We start from the raw sequence: 21260 nt of genomic DNA, 5'->3' as shown, positions 1-21260 counted from the left end.
CTGTGCTATTCATCCTACGTCTTTACCAAAAAAAAAAAAAAAAACAGAAAAGAATGTAGAGATGAATATATCATGGTGTGATGGTTACATTTTTGTATCATACATGCATATCTGCTACACACAGATACTCTCTGAAAACATATGGTGCGCCTTACTCTGCCCACAAAAATATATAGAGTGTCTTATTCTTCGGTGTTCTCCTCACTAATGGTTCCAAAATCCAGAACTGTAATGTCTTCCCTTGATCCTCGCACAACCACGAGTGTCTTGTCCTGGTTGAAGGCCCAGTGGGCAGGCAGAAACTGGGGCAGAGGAGCATGCATCTTTCTGAAACCAGGTAAGTGACTGAAGGGAAAAGACAGAGTGTGGGGAGCAGATAAGAAGTTCAGGGTACCCCTCCAGAATTTTCATCGACACCTTCTAGAACACTCTGAGCTTTTCTCTTCTGAGAAGCAATTTCCAACAGGAGTCGCACTGGCCTTAACCCTTTCCCATGGAAGTTTCAATGAATCATATTTTTATTTTAATGAGAATGCTCAAGAATGAGAAAATGGGTGAGAGTCTACAAGATATATTCCAGTTCACATATAGGATGGTAGGGAAGAAGGGGAAAGGAGAGAGAGAGGTTGAAATTGACGGATTGTTTAATCTTTACAGCTATATATAGAACGAATCGTTAGTCTCACTATAGACTTTAATAAATTGAAGCTCAGCAAAATGACTTAACTTGCCCAAGATCATAAAGGAATGATAACAAAAGGCTTAACCAGATTCCAAGCTCAGGACCTTCATACTCCTTTACCATTTCCCTTCCAGCAGCCCCTCTGCCTGGCACTTTGTGGTCAATAATTATAACATTATTGCATGTATATATGTCAATGAATACATCCATTTGCATCAGTACTTTTTATAAACTGCATCACTAAAATTTGCAAATGAGAAGTAGGTTTTTGTTTGTGCATTTCTCTCTCTTAGGGATACCCATTTCTACTCTCAGAAGAATATAATTGAAAAAGAAAAAGAATTTGTTCTCTTCAAATCATTGTACATGAAATATTTCCTGAATGTAGGGTCTGTACTTATCATCTACAGAAGAAAGTCACTAAGCTGAGTTCTATTATAAAAGAAATGGGACGGCTGGGACCCAGCCCATGCAAAGCAAGACGCATAATTCTTTGGGGTGATGAGAAGTTTTAGAACCAAGGAGTGGCTGAAACAATGCAAGTATTGAGTTGGTTTACATCTTAATCCTATCAAAGTAAACGGCTGATATATGTCCCCCAGGTGGAATGCTCACTTTATTACATGCCCTGTTGGTGGCTTGTAAACATTAGTTGATTATCTTTCATCACAATTAAACTCACTACACCTAAAGGACACAGAGAGATGGTAGCCTATACAAAGCAGCTAGGAGATAGGCCTGTAATTGGCCTTCAATTAAGTGGTAAAGATGAGGAAAATTAAGAGACATTTAAAAAAATATCTATACCTAGTCAAAAAAGGAAACCCATTCACTTTTTAAAAAAGCAGATATCTTCAAAATGGCAAATGATTGCCATAAACTGCCCATTATTCATCCCTTTTGTTAAAAAAATAGTATTCGTTAAGCAAAATTATGATGGAAAATAGAACATTCCACTCAAAGCTCTGAATATCTGGTCCTTCTAACCAGTCAACCGGAAGGCCACAAAATGGATTTAACAAGTGATAGATATGAATATGCACAAGAAGAAATAAAAATTTAATCCATTTATCAATAATCCCAAAGAAAATGATTAATATCTAGAAATATTTTCTTTGCAGGAGCTCTGAGTCTCTGACCACCTGTACAAGGTAAGAGTTACTGACACTCCTCCCTGTCCAATATCATCCTCCATTTCTTTATTCGAAGGCTCACCACATAAGACAGTGGTCCTCCACCTTCCTCTTGCTGTGACCCTTTAATACAGTTCCTCATGTTGTGGTGACCCCCCAACCATAAAATTACTTTCATTGCTACTTTATCACTGTAATTTTTCTACTATAATGAATCAATTCACCCCTGTGAAAGGGTCGTTCAACCCCCAAAGGGGTCATGACCCACAGTTGAGAACCGCTGACATAGACTATCTTACAGATCAAATAGGAAACTAGTTTATATGTATGTAGTACTCAAACTTTCCTTGAAACGAATAGTAAAGGAATTAATCATATTGTTCCATTATGAGTTTCTCAGAGAATACTCGCAGCCATCATAGTGGATTGATGGGGCACAGGACTGATTTAATATATCACATCTTTGAAGTAGAAACAATAAAATCATTAGAGGTGATGTTGTTATGGATGCTAATTAAGACCCCAACTCCTACTTTGAAGACAATTTCAAGAAATTTAAGAACAGACCATTAAAGCAGAAATCTTGACCACTGGACTGGCTCCCCAAAAGGACCCTTAACTGGTCATTGAAAAATGATGTGCTAGCCAGACATCTGAGGGACAGCTGTCCGAGTAGAAACATTGTAGCATGTTCTCACAATAGAGTTGTAAACAGGGGGCAGGGGAGACATTCATTCTTGTCCACAATTATTTTAACTTTCTTTTTCCTGTCATTAACAAAGAAGGTTTACCAACTGACTATGTCACACAGTGCATTCCTTTTAACTCTGAAGTTGAATCAGCCTCTGCTGGTGCCAGTGACCTGTGGGATGAGGGAACTTTAGCCTGAACTGGAAGCAACTACAGTTGATGTGCAAGTTGGCCCACTGCAGTATTTGGACTGAGCTGCCGAAACCATGGCACCTGCCAGTGGTATTTGGTCAGGGGATGGGGGATAGGAGGCAGGTAAAATTAGAGTTTTTCCCTCCATCCATACAATTTGAAGACTGTAGAATGAGGTGCTTATGGGTCAGAATGAATTGATCATTACGTTGAGGGACTTGACATGAGCAAATCACACTGCTCCTGAGGAGAGTGGTGAAGGAACAGTTAATCAAGTGAGGACAAAGGGAAGTAAGTCGAACCAAGAGTGAAATGATTTTTTTGTGTGACTAGTTTCCATAGAGCCTTCACGTGACTATAAGACTCTTCTGTTACATAAGAATTTTACCTTTTCCATTAGATGATGGCATTGAAAACAAGTGTTGCCTGTTTCCCATGACGACAGATGAGAGCAGATGCTCGCCCTCTCTGGGATGTTTTCAGAAAGAAGCAGGTGAGCCATGATCCTTCCCTCGCCCTTTCACTCACTTTGAGGGAAGGGCGTTAAGAATAAGTGTCTAGGTGGACCTGCTGACATAGTAATATGTGCATACAAATGGATATGACTTTGACTGCACCCAAGTGGCCCATAAGAACATGGCTTTGACAGAAGCAACATCGACACACTGATAAGCAGAAAAGCCACTAACATACAAAATGTACAAGGTAAAAAACAAAACAAATTAAAAAAGACTAAGCAAAAAGATAGCAAATATTAAAAGAAAAATTGCTAGTAGTTCAAGGTCCTTTCGTTGGCCTTTAGACCATCCTTTATACTCCCTCGGGCTCCCTTTGCTCTGCTTCCTCCGCTGCTCCATTGCACACCCCCAGTGTTTGCCTCAGTGTGGCGGGGTCAGCTCAGTCGCCCATCCCCCATTGTCTAAGGGCTCAAATAAAATGTAAATGTTTATAAAATAATAATGGCAACATATATGCAATTATTCTTGACACAATTGATGTATGGATTATTATAAGAGCTGTAAAAGCCACAATAAAATGATTGAAAGAAAAAAAAAAAGAATAAGTGTCACTGTATAGGCACAACTTTAAGCCCACTCTCATATGTTTGTTACATATGACTGACAAAAACTTCAGCATGTGAACTCTTCAAATACAGAAGTATGCTCTATACCCTTTAGAATTTGCAAATGAAAAACGCAGAAGCCAACAAACATTCCAGTTTTGCGTCTCGGTGCTCTCGGTTCCTTAGCTGCTGCTGTTTCTGGCAGACCTAGGACCACTCCTCCCCATCCATGCTGAGACTGCAGCATTTCTTCCTGCAAGATACATGTAAACTGAACTTAAAGGCAAAATTAGTAGCACAAAGTATTGCGACGAAATGCCCAGTTTGTTGATTTGGTGTGTATACCTTGAAGCTAGAAAAAAGACAGAGGCAGCAGCTATAGGGAGGCTTATATTTTTAAGCACTTGACATTTATGAATTAGCTAATACACACCACGTTTCTATGAGGTAGTTTCGCATGACTTGAATTGGGTAAGAAGCAGAGAAAGAAGTTGTCCCCAGCAATCCTCTGGTCAGACTTTCCTTTTACTTGTCACAAAAAAAGAACAATCCGTTCCTTGTAAGAGCCGGTCAATTGAACAATGAATATTTGGCTGGGATGGAATGTAGCGAATGTGACTATTTCATTACCCGGCAGACAGAAAGGTTACTTTCTCACGGGGTTTCTAATATGCTGTGCTCACACAGACCTGCCAGAAGCACCTCCCTTATAGATCATCCTGAGAAGAGGTTAGGCCCCCTAAGGGTTCAACTTTCCTTATGGGAATTTTTTCATCCATCTCATATTTTTCCTCTTTTGAATTGGTTGGCCTAATAAACTGACTTCAATAGAAACATGCTCAGAAGCTTGCAGTTCTAATTTATGTTTGCATATCATCGGAGGCAATTTACAAACAAATTCTATTGGTCCTGGAAGCCAAGCAATTGAAGAGGAGAGTTTTATTACTACCCTGATCAGCAGAGGGGCATCTTTGTGGTCTTCTGTGTTTAGCAGATTGCTTTATGACCCTATTTATTTGTGCACTGGGCTACAGAGACGGTATATCATGAAGGCTCATTAATCAGGCTTCATAATCATGGCGTTTGTGGATACTCGTGCAGGTGCTAGCTTGAAACTCGCTTCTGGGTTAAAGAAGAAACACGCCTTGAACGAAGAGGGCTGTCACTTTTTATCCGGTAAAAAAGGGAGAGATGATTTCAACCAGTTGGCAGGATATTTTAAAATATAGATTATCATTTTCCTCTAATACGAGGAGGCCCTTATGCTAATTTTCAATCAAGTTTTCCCCATTGGAGCAGAACAGCAAATGGATATTGCTTGGTCCGTTTCGATGACAGAACCACGTAGATTTGGGAAGAGCCAGAGAACTGTAGGTATTGCTCAACTTGAGACTTTTCTGATAGGTTTGGTGTCTCACATCACCTGAAAACCATGTGAGTGGAATGCCAGCTGCTTCCCTACGCCTGTAGATTAGGGGGACACAACCAGACAGAGTCAAACTGCCCCGAGGGCCCCCAAGACTGTACATCTTTCTGGGAACAGAGAGTATGAACTTTCTCTGGAGGGATGGCCAGTGAGTTTGAACTGCTGACTTTGCAGTTAGCAGCCCTACACTTAACCACTCTTACCACCAGGGCTCTCACTTTCCCTGGCTCCCCTGAATACTCCCTTCACTGTGGGGGCCTCTTCTCCAGAGCCTGAGGCACTTCCTGAGCAGCTCCAGGTCCCTGCTTGCGCTAAGGCAGTGAAAGGGTGAGTTGTTTTCTTCTCTACCAGAAGCAGTTTGGCAATTTGAAGACATTTTTTATTACCATACATTTATTACCACAGGAACCCAACCCATTAATTCATAATAAAATTGACAATTAAGACATGGTCTAATTAAACAAACAACAAAGACCAGCTAGCTTCCCAAGCAGGCATGTTTTCATTCAGGACTCCCCAAAATACAAAACAGAAAACAAAAAACCAACCCAAAACAAAAAAGCATGCATGGGCACTTCCTGCAAAAACTGAATTTGGAGCCTCCCTGGTTCCTGGAGTGTTCATTTTCCTTACCTGCAAGGGTACAAGTAAACAATTATGGACAACAAACAAACAGAAATTGCCTGGGGATTCACTTTGACTTGGCGGGTGGCCAAGGAACAATGGTATTTGGATGAGGAATTCTGAAATGATCTGATTATTATTGTATGTAGGAGCTTATCAATAAAAGGCCTTATTATGGCCTCTCTGTAAAGCAAAAGAAGTCTATAATCATAGATTTTTTCCTATTAGGTAATTTAAACACATACACTTCAAAGTATCAACGCACTCACTAAACACATATAGAGCCGACTTTTTTTGTCTTGTTTTTAAACTTGGACAGCGCTTATTTTACAGCGGAATTGACAAGTAAAGCCTTATGTTACACATTCAGAGAAAAGCCATTGCTGGGATTTTGCAGTTCTGTCGTGTGCTTTCCAAAACTGCTAAAAGACTGCTTCCCATCCAACTCCTTCTTCTGACAGTCAAGTGTGGCTGCCTTTCCCGACAGGCACAGAACCTGGCAGACCAGTTCCTCCGGAGCGGCTACGCCCTGGGGGAATGGCGCCAAACTTCAAACACAGGAAGACAGCCACCTCTAACGACATTGTGCATTTCTACGTTGTTTCATTTATTGCTCACTGAGTTGTAACCACCTCAGCTCTCTGTGGGAAAAAAACAAAGGCGTCCAGAAAAATCCTGACAGCAGAAGAATCCTTGGTCGCGGACACACTTACACAGGGCAGCCCGGCTGGAGGGAGTTGCAGTGGGAGCGTTCAGACCCATCATCACCTGAAGCCAAAGGTCTGCATTGTGCTCAGCTTGCAGGACACCAAGACTAGTCCCATTGGCGGAATTCAGACCCAAGGAGTTTATGATTGGCACTCAGAAACACTCGCCAGCTAAGAGGGATGCTTGTTCAGTCTGCCATACCGGCAGGAGACCGCTTTCCCAAATGATCGACTCAGGCTCGGCTGCATGATTTCAGTGGAAAACAGGGGGACAGGAGCCCTCAACTTCCAGAGCTCCCAGTTCTTCAGGTTTAACTCACTTCTTTCCAAGTGACTAGTCCCCCCCAAAGAAAAGCTCACAAGTCAGAAACACCCATTTACCTCCATCCCACTCTGGTGTTGAGAATTCTTTCAGGGTCTTTGGGAAAGCATTTCATCAAGGTCAAGTGCTGAAAAAACATTTTTTTCTTTTTTTTTCTTTTTGCCTAAGAGGATCATCATGCAGGCAAACTAATTCTTTTCCTAAGGTTTTTTGTTTGTTTGTTTGTTTGTATTGGCAGCTTGCAAAGATAGGGAAGTTGGCTTAACCTTGAGACACTGTTCTTGAATGAGTAGAAAGAAACTGATGCGGCGTCTCCTGTTTCCTCTCCTTTCTCCTTGTTTGGATGGTCGACCTGGATCATCTGCGTGAGGCGACACAAACAAGCCAGTGTTGCTCTCTTCTGTGTCTTCCACTTTACAGGGGTTCCCTCTAGCCATGAGCCTGCTGCCACCACTCATGTTCAGTATGAGGAAGAAAGATGCTTAGTTTTGGATGAAGGTGGTTTACATCACAATCATGGAGGGTTTAAGAGAATAAATATATTCTGAAGAAATCTAGAATAAATAGGAAATTTAAAGTTTTCCACTGTCTTTACATTTGCTACATGATTACAACTTCAAACATGTGCTGAGTATGTTATCAGGAAAGAATTTAAAAATCCATTCAAATATTATAACTTACCACAAAGTTTAAAAAGAGAGAGGGAGAGAGAGAGAGAGAGAGAGTGTGTGTGTGTGTGTGTGTGTGTGAGAGAGAGAGAGAGAGAGAGAGAGAGAGAGAGAGAGAGAGAGAGAGAGAGAGAGAGAAATAAACCTCATTCATTTTCCGAAACCAAGATTAGTCATATGTTAATCTGTGAATCCTCATAGGAAATGTTCATTGTTCAAGAAAGAATCCGCCTCTGGTGGTTGATAAGCAATTCTCCACAGCAGAGAAATCCTGACATTTTTTCTTATCTCTTGATTGATGTTTTCACTACTTATTCTTCAGGCTATAAGACAGAAGGGAACATGGTCTTACCTTCTTTCATAATTACATATTCCAATTTCTCTTTCTCAATCTATCCCCACCCCCACATTACTTTAGTCATCAAATTAAAATAAATCAGAATTTATAAGGTGATTCCCCTAGGTCCTGAACAACCTTTGTATATTAAAAAAGTATTTCCAATGCTATCTCCAAGTATATGAAAGCAGATTCATACCTTTAAATTATCAATACAAACACTAAATTCCTATTGAGAGTTCTTAAGAATGACTTGATTTTTGAATGGCATGCTGCATATTACCATCTTTAGGTTTCCGGTATAAGTCAAATAAATAGCTACCTTTTTAAAGGACCACTTAGTTGTTGTTTTTCTAAAGGGACTACCATTTATTGCATGTCTATACTGTGTCCAGAAGTGCACATTTATTTTACATTATAATTCAAGTCCCATAACCACTGATTACTGTGGGTTTCATTCCCTGCTCCCCTAGTTTTACAAGAACATTGAGTCCTAAACTGGCCGAGATAATAGCCAAGGGTCGACATAGGTGGGAGTGGAAGGCTGCCAAAGACTGAATCAGAAGGTAGCAGGGTTTGGATCATAATTGTCTATAGGGGGAGTTCTCTCTGGTTGCAAAGATGCTGCAGAAGCAATATCTCCTAGGCGATGACCAAAGCAAGCCTGCTGCACTGGAGCAAATTCCTATTCATTGTGGCCCCTGGGTGTGCTGAACAGAACTTCTGAGTGGGTTTTCAATGCAGCCAACCTTAAAGCTGTGTTTTAGAGGATGGGGAATGGCACCAGCACTGGAGCAAGTTAAAACCCTTGAATAATTTCCCCTCTCTTTAATAGATCAAGTGTCTATGTGACTATGAAACGGAAGTCCACAAGCTAGATAGGAAAATTCTGCCACCCATCAAGAAGCACATAGAATGCCTTAGAATTTCATTAAAAGAGAGAAGAAAAAGAAAGTGCTGTCATAGAATATTCTCACCATCTGGAGAACATGATCTGAAGGTTGTGACAGTACGGATGAAAAGAAACAAGACTCTGTGTTTCTGTTTTGTTTGTTAAATAACTGAAATTCTGTGCTCTAGTGGCCCTGATACCCATTACGTTTTAAAAATGTTTGTTACAAAAAAAGGGAAAAGGCCATTTTACACTCTCACGTTCCATTCCCACCGTTGACCGCTATCCAGTTCACCACCTAAGAACTTTCAACTGTTGCTGTCACCATCCTGAACTAATGTGACATCGAAGCTGGACAGCCGCTTTGTGGAAATACCTCCCTTCTTTTTAAACTGCCAAGATGGAGCACTTTTCCCATGACAGTGAGTTTGAAGGGCAGCACCCCCGTGGAACAGTAAGAAGACCCAGGTACAAACACATTGGCAGACGACCAGTTTTCAAGTCATGACTGCATCCGTACAGGAAGACAGTGAGAGGCTTTTCCCTACGTTAGAGCAATAGTGGAATATGAAGAACTTGATCCATAATGAGATAAAAATATCACACTCTCCCTTTTTGAAGTCAGCATAATTATTCAGATCCTTTCTGAACAACACAGAAGTAATGACAAATTAAAGTACCTTTCAATTCCATATAGTGTTGATAATGATTCACCCGTTACTGTTATTATTACTGGGAAAGCTTCATATTTTAGTCAGCATCCCATTTGATACAAAAGAACATGGAAAATTTTACTGCTATTAATAAATAGGCAGCCTTCCAATCCAAAAAGAAAATTATTTTTCATCTGAGAGATAAGCTGCATAATTCATATATTTTCAGAAATTTCTTTAAATAGAAAATTGGAGAAAGGCACTGGGAAAAAGAGTCCACTACATATTCCTCATTTGTGATATGGCATCACCTTGGTTTCAGAGAGTTTTAAATGTTATTTATTTTGAAGAGATGATTCTGACTCGCATGCTCAGATACTATTCATGTTAATAGAGCTCACTTTGTTTTTGACACATAAGACCCTCAAAAGAATGACAATATGGCTTATCACATTTCAACCATTTTTAAAACTGTAGCAGGGAGAGTAAGAAAGTAGTTGGATTCTTGAAATACAGCTAGAAACATAGGACAAGATGGGATGGGTAAGTCTACACTCCAAAAATAGGAAGTATCCCTGTCATGTGTGAGTCAGGTGCACATGTCTTCCCAGTTCCTCCCTGTTAGCATTTTGGACTTTGGAAGATGGCTACTTATTTTACTAAAAGTCATAAGAGTTGAAGAGATACAATCCCAGGTTAGAAACGGAGGTTTCTAACTGGCCTCCGGCTTCCCGACTGTGCCACCCTTGTGTCATACTGGGAAAAATCTACTTTTCACGTCCAGCATCACACAGGCTTTCAGGGATGGCATTAGCCTGGTGAGGCATTTTCTATGTCTCTCAGTTATAAGGCATAAGTGGGAGGCATCCCTGGCAGAAGTATTCACACACACACTCTAATTAATAAGGAAACCTACCAGCCTGACCTGAGGATTATTTTGTTTAATTAATTTTTTCTTTCACTCATTCATGATGCCAGGCAAGGGCATACGTGTCAAGGGTTGTGTAACTGTCCCCTTCAGTTTACAACAAAAATCAGAAGGTAAGGAGAAGTCCCGCCTCTCCTTGGATGACTTCTGAGCCAGTGTGATCTGCTCAGCTGCCAGCTTCTGTCTTGTAATTAATACATTTCACTTCGCCAAGTCCTGCTGTGTATTCAGACTCAGATAGGAAAAGCATACTATTCTTGGAGGAATCACATTTAATTGTTGATCTCTTTTCCTGACGCCTCCTGGTCATTTAGAAACTTGGTCGTGGTGCCCACACCAGGGCCCCTGCGCATGATTTCTGTGAATGTGAGCCCCTGTTGGAGCGTCTGCCGTAGGCAAGGCCGGGATGATGGCCACCCAGGATAAACCAGGTGAGATGCATGTCCACCAGACCGGCTAAGTGAAAAGAAAAAAAATAAGTGTCCCTCTTTTTTGTAATCAGCCCCCCCACCGCCATTTTCACATTCCTCCCAAGGTGGCACAGAAAAGGGATAGGATCCCAAACTGGATATGAAATATCAATCTTGTTGTGGTTTAGTCAGAATGTCTTAGTGTCTAAAAAGAAGTCTTCTACAGAAATTCAACTGTTCTCACAATTGAACATGATCAGGAACGAATACAATCTTCCTGCAAAGCCTCATGCTGGGAAGGGAGTCAGGCCAGGTGTGTTTGAAAGTGGTTGGCTAGGGAGGATCGTACATTGTTTATTGGTGTAACATTGAATTTAAACGGTCCAGTAGGCCAATTAAAAAACAAAGCAGAACATCTTCGGCCACTATGAAGTCTAGTTTCTGATAGACAGGTAGCAAACTCACAGTGGCAGTGAAAATGAAACCGTGGTCATGGCTAACAAAAAGCAATATGGCCAGAAGCCGTCGGATGAGGAAGAGCTCTGTGCCAGCCATGTTTCACAAACGTGTTGCTACACAGAGTCGGGACTTTGAACCATGAATCATACACAAGAAACACTTGATACGTTTGCCTCATGTATTTAACATAATAGTACAATGATCAATCAAGTTACGGTATACTTCCAAAAGTGAACATCTGTTCTTTCTCTTCCTGTAGTCTCTAATTTGGCAAGTAAAATGCAGGACACGCAAATTGGGAGTCTTCTATCCTGCCCACTCTCTCTCCCATGCCACTAACGGATGAATCACGAACTTGTTGACCACCTAGTTCACTTGTAAATATGCCGCCTCCTCTCCATCTCCCTGCCCCATGTTTCCTCCAGGCCCTTGGCGTTGCGCTAGACTTCCACCTGACACATCTGCAGTCATCTCTACTGCTTCGTCACCCTGCAGCTCTACTACCTCACTGGATCCCCCATCACCTACTAGAGAAGTTCAAACATCTTGATATATTTTATTTTTTTTAAAAGAGAGAAAACACCAAAGGCCTTTTATGAAGAAGGTAATCCCACAACAACTCCAAGCTCCAAACACAGAGAATTAGTAGATCTTCCTGAACTAGCCTGGCTATCACTGCTTCTAAGGTTTACATGGGTTATTTCTTGTCTAGGACACGCAACCCAGGCCTGACGGCCACCCTTTACTTCACCGGGTCCACTCATACCTCTAGTTGGACACCTGTTACTGTGACCAGTCCTTCCCTGGCATCAGTCTGACCAAAAGACAATGTATGTGGCCTATTCTAAGCTACCAATCGGCAGTGGAGAACAAATCCCCCAAATCTGCCTAAGCTATTGGAAGTGATCTCTCAATGACTATGTTTAAAGTGAGGGCTGTAATTTGTTTTTCTCCTAAGAAAGGTGGATGGGAGGAGAATGAAGCCATTTGGGGTAAAAAGAGAGGAAGAGAGACAGCCTACGGAGGAGGAGATGAGGCAGAGAGAGCAGAGAATTAGGGTAGTAGCTTTGTATGATGTTCAACTATTTAAAACGGTTGCACATCCACTAACACACTGGCAGAAGCTTAATTCCCAGTGGAAATCTGTGTAGTACAGTTGACATTGTGGGGGCAGAGGAGCACCATTTACAGTTACAAACGAAGTAAAAAGCGGGATGATAAGATTTGGGGGTGAAGAGTGCAGGTAGGGCTTTGGGTCACATTGGTGTTGTTGATGTTATTGCTGGTAGGTGCCTTGGAGTCGGTTCTGACTCACAACATCCATTTGCATAACACAATGAAACACCACCCAGTCCTGGGCCGCCTCACAATTGTGCTCATGTTTCAGTTCTTGAAGGCAGCCACTGTGTCAATCCATCTTGTTTCAGGTCTTCCTCCTTTGCTCTGCCCCTATCCTAACAGGCTGAAGAACTTTAGGCGTATTCCTAGACCAATTTAAAGCGATTCAGAGGACATCTCTAATAGCTAGCTGAGTAGCAAAAAGATGAATTTCTACAAATCCTTTTGGAAAAAACAAATATCACATATATAGTCTCTTTTATAAAGAGATGGTGTAAAGTCAGAAAATTCAGGCTAATTGTGAACATTCTGAAGCATAGATTATTTCAAATACTGAAGCTCTACTACCTCCTAATGCATAAAGACTAGAGGAATTGACAAGCGTGATCTGTAATGGACTCACCAAGCACCTACGCAAACAAGTCTCTGTTTATAGAGAATTTACATTGTTTATATGCAAATGAATGCTCCTGATGTGTTGGAGAAAAATTTATTCCCTTAAGAAGGCAAATAGTCTCTTTATATCCTGTTTACACTATTCATTTGCTTTGCAAAACATTTTTCATAAAATCACAAAATAATGAAGTGTTAGACCTAGTAGGGACCCCAGGGATCATAAAGAGATATCGGAAATCCTCATTTTACAGATGAGAACGCTTGATGGCGTGCTCATGCGTGTGCACACCCACACATACACACACACAAACACGCATACACACACACCTGATCATGCTGGAGGACAGCGCCCTCACACCCAGAGTCCTTAGACAAGGTGGTACCATTTCTCCCTGGAGAAGGTCCTAGTCCCAGCTGAGGAGCCCTGGTGGTGTCATGGTTACATGTGAAGCTGCTAAAGGACAGGTCAGCAGTTCAAACTCACCAGGGGCTCCGCCAGAGAAAAGACACTTTGTCTTTGGAAGCCCCATGGGCAGTTCGACTCTGCCCAGTAGGCTTGCTCTGAGTGGAAACGGACTTGGTGCCGGGCAGTGAGCCACAGCTGAGTGGAGGCAGAGGGAGAAACCTTCCAAAAACTAGGGTTGGGGATGAGAGTACAAACCCTGGTGGTGCAGTGGTTATACAGTGGACTACTCACCCGAGACTAACAAGTTCAAAACCACCAGGTGCTCCATGGGAGAAAGATGGGGCTTTGCGCTCCTTTAAGGAGAGCAGTCTTGGAAACTGTAGGGTCCCTATGAGCCAGAACTGACTGAATGACATTGCGTGTTTTGATTTTGGGGATGAGAGAGCTCACTGGTTCTTTTTAATTCCATTACAGAACTACTGGTGTACACAGTGGGCTGCAGTCCTTGTGGTTGGCAGTTCAAAACCACCAGCAGCTCCCAGAGAGGAAGACTGGACTTTCTACTTCTGTAAATAGTTGCAGTCTCAGAAACCCACAGGCGGGTGGGGGTGGGGGTGGGGTTGCTATGAGCCTGCATGGACTCACTGGTCGTGTTTGGTTTGGTTTGGGTGCAGGACTAGGGACCTGGCCAATGCCTGTTAACTTCCAAAATCAAGTTCCTGCTGCATCACCCTCCTCCCCTACCCTGGAAACAGCTAAGCCTTCGGAGCTCTATTGCCACCTTTAACTTCTACTACGCTTCATATAAGTTCACAGTTCTGTTATTCAAGTTACAAAATCTGGTTCTGACTCCTCACACCAATTGTTGCTGACTGGGTGATGATGCACAGTGGCTCTGTTAGGCTTTATTTAGCTTCAGTTTAACCAGTTGAAAAGCAAAGATTTCTGTAATATCTTTCTGGCCACATCATTGAGCGGAGTAAATGAGGTGATGTGTATGGATGCTTCTAATAAGAACGAAAGCCGGGAAAGTGTTTGTTTACTTGCTGCAGGTCTTAATCCCTCTGTGAACATGGAGCTCTGGTGCAGGGTGTTCAACACGGGCTGCTGTCTGCAAGACCAGCATTTCAAATCCCCCAGCTGCTCTGATGGAGCAAGCCAGAGCAGTCAGCTCCTGGGAAGTTTTCGTCTCAGACACAACATGGGAGTGTTCCACTCTGTCCGGTAGAATAACTATGACTAGCACATACCTGGTAGCAATGGGTTTTCATAGACAGAGCCAAGGATTCAAGTGGAATTCACATATGCACTGAGGTATTGATCTAGGACCTTCCCTGCAGTAGAGTCCAGGGTAGAGGCAGTTCAGGCCCGGCCAGAGAGCGAGTGCTAGCACCAGTGCCTGACCACAAGTCGCCGCCCTGCCGTCATTATTGTCGGGCTCTTTCCTAAGTGATCGCATCCATAAAAAAAACAAAAGAAGACACGTATTCTGACCTCTTAGGGTTGCTATGGAGATTAAGTGAGTTAATACATGGAGGTATTATGTATTCAGTAATATGAAGCACTACATAAATGCCAGGTAATTGTTATCACCATTATTATTGTTGTACGAGTGAATGAGCCCTTGCCAATGATCACGCAACTAAGTGGATTCTTGTGTCTTATATAATTTGCAGAAGCAGAGGTGGGTTGCTGAACTTGGATGTCCCTTGTAGACACAAGGACAGCTCTTGTTTCCAAGGTAAGTGAAGGGTTATGAGAAACACTAAAGCCAGGCATGAAGATGAGAGGGATGCTGATACCTGATGGGCTGATGGCGTCAATTTTTTAAAAGTAAAACAATATCCCAGAGTGCATAGTATACAATGGTACCACATGTGGTTACATAGTTTAAAATGGAAGACTAGAATCAAGTAAGAGCTCAGTTATACTAGTCACATTTCAAGTCATTCAGAGATGCACGTGGCCTTCAACACAGAGCATTTGTGTCTTTATAGTGCTGATCTAGAACCATTAGAAGTTTGTTAAACCACATAGCTCCATGCCTTTTTTAAAAAGGCTGTCTTTCAGAACAGTTTAACATATCTTTTTTAAACCTCAGAGTTACTTCTTCATTCCCTCATCGGCACCCCATAGCACAAAGTTGAAGTGCTCCTTAAGGTATCTGGGGTGTCTATCTTTCTGGGAACCAAGAGCCACATCTGTCTGCAACAGTTGAGCACCTGGTGGGTTCCCATTGCTGACCTTGTAGTTAGCAGCCCAGTGCTTAACCTACTAAACCACCAGGGACATTTTTCTTCCTTAACCACATAAAATCCATCCCTCCCATCCCCCAAGTGGAGAACAATGGGTACATTTTATGGGTAGACTGGCCACTGTCATATGCAAAGATTGAAACATTTTAGAGTCTCTAACCTTAAGGAGTAGAGGGAAAACATATGCCAAAATGGCCGACCCACTTTCTGAGTCTTTTTCTTCAGCTCCTGTACAAACCTTGACAACATGGAGGCCATTCACGCCAGCTGGCTCCGAGTTGTCCCAGAGAAGAAACTTAGAAATGCAAAGGAGTTCCCCACACGCAGCCACTGGGTACAGTATTGAAAGGCAGAGCTCAGAGTTGTCTGATCAAATGGGAGATGGAAAGGGGGGAGGGTGGGTGGCATGATCAGAGGGAGAGGGAGGACTGGACACAGAAGCATTGAGGTTTGAGGAAGAAAGACTCTGTGAGTCAGATTGCCGAGAAGAAGACTAGGAAATGTCAGATGCAGCCCAGCTTGCAGACATGCTGTGTAGGCTTGGACAGGGAGAACGAGGGCAGGAGTGTAAGTCTCCACCAAGGAATGGACCCCTGAGGATTCAATGAGGCCTGTGATGGTAAAAGGAGTAGCAGTAAGATAACGCCTGTGAATAATGCATGTGAATCATCATTTGACAGTGATAAATCCAGTACGAGCAAAATGCTTAAATAGTATTATGCCATGGAACACACGAGCTCAGAAAATATATTAGCTTTATATCTTTTGATAGCTGGGCACCATCAGCTTTCTTTACCACATTTGCTTTTGCACACACTTGTCTTCAACAATCATGTCAGGAAGGTGAGCATCATGGAATGCAAGTTAAACAGAACAAAGCATTCTTGCATTGAGGGAATACTTGAGTGGAGGCCCAATGTCCATCTGCTATTTTAATACTAATAAACATATAAATATGTGCACATAGATCTATTTCCCCACCATCATAAATAAGCATATTTACATTAGTACATACCTCCATCTAGACCTCCACAAATGCCCTTTACCTCCTGGTTCTTTTCACTATTTCCTTTTGTTTCCTCTTGTCCCACTATCATGATCAGCCTTCATTTGGGTTTAAGTAATTCCTCTCTGTTACATTACCCTTGCTCAAGCCCTACCAGGCCTCTTATACCCTCCTCGCCAAGAAGTACACCAGCCTGTATAATCACAAGGTGTTGAAGGAATCAGGTTTTTACAGGCATCAAAGAAGAAAAACTCATATCACTGTATGCTCACCTTCCAGATACAATTGCTGAGGACAGATGGGTGCATGGACAAATGTGGTGAAGAAAGCTGATGGTGCCTGGCTATCAAAAGACTTAGCATCTGGGGTCTTAAAGGCTTGAATGTACACAAGCAGCCATCTAGCTCAGAAGCAACAAAGCCCGTATGAAGAAGCATACCAGCTGTATGATCACAAGGTATTGAAGGGATCAGGCACCAGGCATCAAAGAACAAAAAATTATACCATTGTGAATGAGAGGGAGTGCAGATTGGGAACCCAAAGCCCATCTTTGGGAAACTGGACATCTCCTTATGGAAGGGTTGTGGGGAGAAGATGAGTCAGTTAGGGTATAGTGTAGCAATGATGAAACATACCACTTTCCTCTAGTTCATAAATGCTTCCTCCTCCCACTATCATGATCCCAATTCTACCTTACAAATCTGGCTAGACCAGAGGATGTACACTGGTACAGATAGGAACTGGAAACACAGGCAATCCAGGATGGATGAACCCTTCAGGACCAGTGGTGAGAGTGGCGATACCAGGAGGGTGGAGCGAAGGTGGGGTAGAAAGGGGAAACTGATTACAAGGATCTACATATAACATCCTCTCTTGGGGGATAGACAACAGAAAAGTGGGTGAAGGGAGACATCAGACAGTGTAAGATATGACAAAATACTAGTAAATCTATAAATTATCAAGGACTCATAAGGGAGGGGTGCTGGGAGGAAGGGGAAAATGAGGAGGTGATACCAAGGGCTCAAGTAGAAAGCAAATATTTTGAGAATGATGATGGCAACAAATGTACAAATGTGCTTGACACAATGGATAGATGGATAGATTGTGATAAGTGTTGTACGAGCCCTCCAAAAATGATTTAAAAATAAAAAATATATATTAATGTGGGTGCTAGACCTAGATTTACTACTGAATAATTACATCCCATTGCAAGTATACCTTCACCTCCCCAAACCTCAATCTCCTCATTCATTCCATGATAAAACTGGGCTAATACATTCTCTAGGACCTTTCCACCTCTGAGATGTTGAAATCTTGTGCCCTGACCAAGGCCACTGCAAGCAAGCTGGACTCAATCCTTTAAGTCGCTCAGTTCCAAAATCAGCAGTTTTCTGACAGCCCATCTAAATTATCTCAAACTCCAAAATGATACATCCACAGAAAGGGAGGGTGCTATACTAACGTTCTCTTCTTTTCTTCCAACCCCTTCCATCCTTTCCCCTTCAGGCTCAGCTTTCCACCTACAAACAGCCACACGTGTAAGCGGATGTCCAAATCCACTACTGACAACTGTCAGCGCATTTTGCAATCAGAGTCGAACTCGATCTGGTAGCCCAGGGTCGGGGATGGAGAGAGTCAGCACATGTGCATGGAGCATCTCTGAAAGTCTGTGGGCTGTGATGGGTCTTGCCAGATGTCATAAAAAAAAAGAGATGGGGATCTGTAAAGGCAGTGGTATCTTCAGTGTCTGTGTTAGGTAAACTCAATAATGTGGGCAATTACTTGGCGATCTGTAAGAATTGTGCGGGTAAAAATTCTCCTTAGTTTCCTCCCTTTGTTCCCCCAAATCCCTGGACCTTCCACCCTGTCCCAGTAGGACATATGCTATGAATGGGGTATTGTGCTGCTGACTCTTGGGCCTTGCTGTCTGATGATGTCATATGAATCCCATAGTCAGTATAAAATTCCTTTATCACTGAGGCTCAATTTTCCAATATCTAAATTCAGGATAAGTTAGCCACTGCTTAAGTTTTGGGGTGAACAATAAATAGATTAATGAAAACTCTTTGTAAGGTTTTTGTTAATGGGGTGTAGAGGTAACTTTACCCAATGGATTTGGTTTTGGCTTCTGGTTTCTGGTAAAGAAACTACATGCTTGACATGTTAACTGAGATTGGAGTCAGCGTTACTCAGGGAGAATCTGTGCCACCCCTGACAGCGCATGCTAGGGAAATAACATGTGGGTAGGGGCCGGCTATGCCAGCGAGACCCACCAGGTGATAGTAGTCTGGCCCACAGGAAGAGAGCTGGGCTGCAGACAGAGTGCAACCTCATGAGCAGTGATTTACTTAACTAAACCTACATAAGAAAACGGCCCAAAGTGTCTAGGGCTGGAAGTTCACTGAGCTTCCTGATTGGTGACCCTAGCAGACCTCACTCCATTCTGCTCCTGATACGGATCCTTTAAAATAAACCTCTAAGCTTAAATGCAGGGCTTTCTTGAATTCTGTAAGTCATTCTAGTGAATTGATACCCTGCAGGGACAGCAAAGGAGCCCTGATGGTCCAGTGGAGTAAGCACCAGGCTGCTAATCAAAAGGTCTATGGTTCAAGTCCATTAACCTCTTCTCGGGACAAAGTTAAGGCTGTTTTCTCCTGTAAAAATGTTGTTGTGGGTACTATTGAGTTTTCTATGTTATAATGTTCATGGGACCAGAGCCGCAAGTCGGGCTTTTCCCAAGGAGCCATTGTATGGATGGTTGACCTGCTCCTTTTGGTGATATCATTATTATGAACTGTAAACTATTAACAGTGTAACTTTGTATAGTATAAGTTTTAAAACTAACTTAAGGATCCTTGGTGAAGAGGCATGTGGAACATTGAACAGCTAACCACAAAGTCAGCAGTTTGCACCCACCAGCCACGGCAAGGGAGAAGAAGGAGACAGTCTGCTTTCATAAATACCTGCTGTATTGGAAACCCCATGGATCAGCTCTACTCTGCCCCAGAAGACTGTTATGAGACTGAGTCAACTCGACGTAGTCAACTTGAAATTGAGCTAAGAGAGTGTGATATTAACCAACTAACACATAACCAATTATTTGCTTCTCTGATGAATCTCTGTTATCACAGATTTCCAAGAGTGCAATGCATTAAATATAAAGTACTTGATTTAGTAGAAAGATATTGGTGAAACTTGGGTTGCTGAAAATGTTAGCATGCCAACCAGAAACTACAAAGGACAGTGAATCAGCAGAGACAGAGGAATAAGCATTTTGATGAGCAATAATGAACTTGGTCATTTCTTTTTTTTTAATGTGCCCTAGGACTGAAACAGCTCTGGCCACGATCTAGGCATCAAGCTAGGATGAACAAAGGGCTGCCAGTCTGCTCTGCCCCTGACTGATATAAGAGCACCACCACTCATTAGGTGTCTCTTTGCCCATAGCCAGGGGATTGAACTTGGTGATTTCTAAATTGAGTATTTGAGATGTCACTTGGCTTCATTTTGCTGCTCATAATAAAAATGCGATAAAAAGATACATAGAAGGAAGGTTCACTTAAAAGAACTAAGACGTAAAGATTTGAAAATTCTCAGTCTCACAAAATAGCAAAATGGGAATTAAGAAAAGTCTTCCAAGTGTTATCAGGAACAATGGGATCGAGAGATAAGCTGAGAGTGAGACAACCCCTGGTTAGGACTACAAAGGGCTCCCAAAGCAAGAGTTGTCACCCAGTCACAGAAAGGACCCTTTAAAGAGAGAAAATTGTTCACAGTTTGTCTGACTGAACAAGAGGCATTATCTCAGCCTTCTCAGCAGGAGTGAAATGCAGAGAAAGGCTCCTGTCAAAGAGATTTGCCAAGAGAACTTTGGTCTAATGTCCTAAACTCCAATAAGAATCACAGAAATTGAAAGCTGATGGTGCTCTGCTATTAAAAGATATGGCTTCTGGGGGTCTTAAAGGCTTGTAGTTAATCATGCGGCTGTCTAGCAGGGAAACAACAATGTCCACATGGAAGAAGCGCACCAGCCTGTGTGACCATGAGGTGTCAATGGAATGGATATCAGAAGTTCAAAAACAAGCAATTAAATGGTTGTGAAGGAGCATGGCCAAAGTGGAGAGCAAAGACCCACCTGTAAGATAATTGGACAGTCCCTCACAGAAGGGCCACATGAAAGGAATGATAAATCCATGGTATGCTATAGCACCGATGAAACATACAACTATCCTCTAGTTCTTTAATATTTCATCTCCTTACTGTTACGGTTTTTGTTTTACCACATTAATCTTATTAGACCTGCATAGATTCATTTGTAAAATTAAGATCGTTAGATTCATGAAAGCCAAGAAAAATAACCCTTCAGAAATAGTAACAGGAGTAATGTCTCCCTGAGGATATGGGAAGGTGGGGAGGGTGTCGGACAGCAAGGATGATTGTATAGCTCCACTCAAAGGAAGCAAAACAACAGAATTGTAGGTGAATAGATTTATTGGATAGGGTAAGATATGGAATATAGATATATTATAATATATATTTATGTATACAGTTGGGAATAGAGAGGGGGAAGGAGTGCATAAAGGAGTTCAAGAATAAATAAAATGTTTGGAAACTGATGCGGTAGCAACTGTGCAATTATGCTTGACCTAATTGAATTTTGGATTGTTATGATA

General features: G+C 42.1%; 1 protein-coding gene and 1 non-coding gene across 2 annotated transcripts in view; both read right to left on the bottom strand.

The window, feature by feature from the left end:
• Positions 1 to 5630: 5630 nt before the first annotated feature.
• The window catches only part of ZMAT4 (zinc finger matrin-type 4), a 501960-nt gene continuing 486330 nt past the window's right edge, over positions 5631 to 21260 (bottom strand). The window contains exon 7 of the mRNA XM_075555744.1: positions 5631 to 7830. Within this exon, the coding sequence (XP_075411859.1) occupies positions 7815 to 7830 (16 nt within the window). The 3' untranslated portion in view covers positions 5631 to 7814. The remainder of the gene's footprint in view (positions 7831 to 21260) is intronic.
• LOC142455899 (small nucleolar RNA SNORA48) lies at positions 19900 to 20043 on the bottom strand. The gene has a single exon (XR_012786009.1). It is a non-coding gene; the product is annotated as a small nucleolar RNA SNORA48 (small nucleolar RNA).

This window comes from Tenrec ecaudatus, chromosome 8 (genome assembly GCF_050624435.1).
Source record: "Tenrec ecaudatus isolate mTenEca1 chromosome 8, mTenEca1.hap1, whole genome shotgun sequence".
Taxonomy (NCBI): domain Eukaryota; kingdom Metazoa; phylum Chordata; class Mammalia; order Afrosoricida; family Tenrecidae; genus Tenrec; species Tenrec ecaudatus.
The sequence above is the reverse complement of the archived record's forward strand: the minus strand, read 5'-3'. Positions and strand labels throughout refer to the sequence as shown.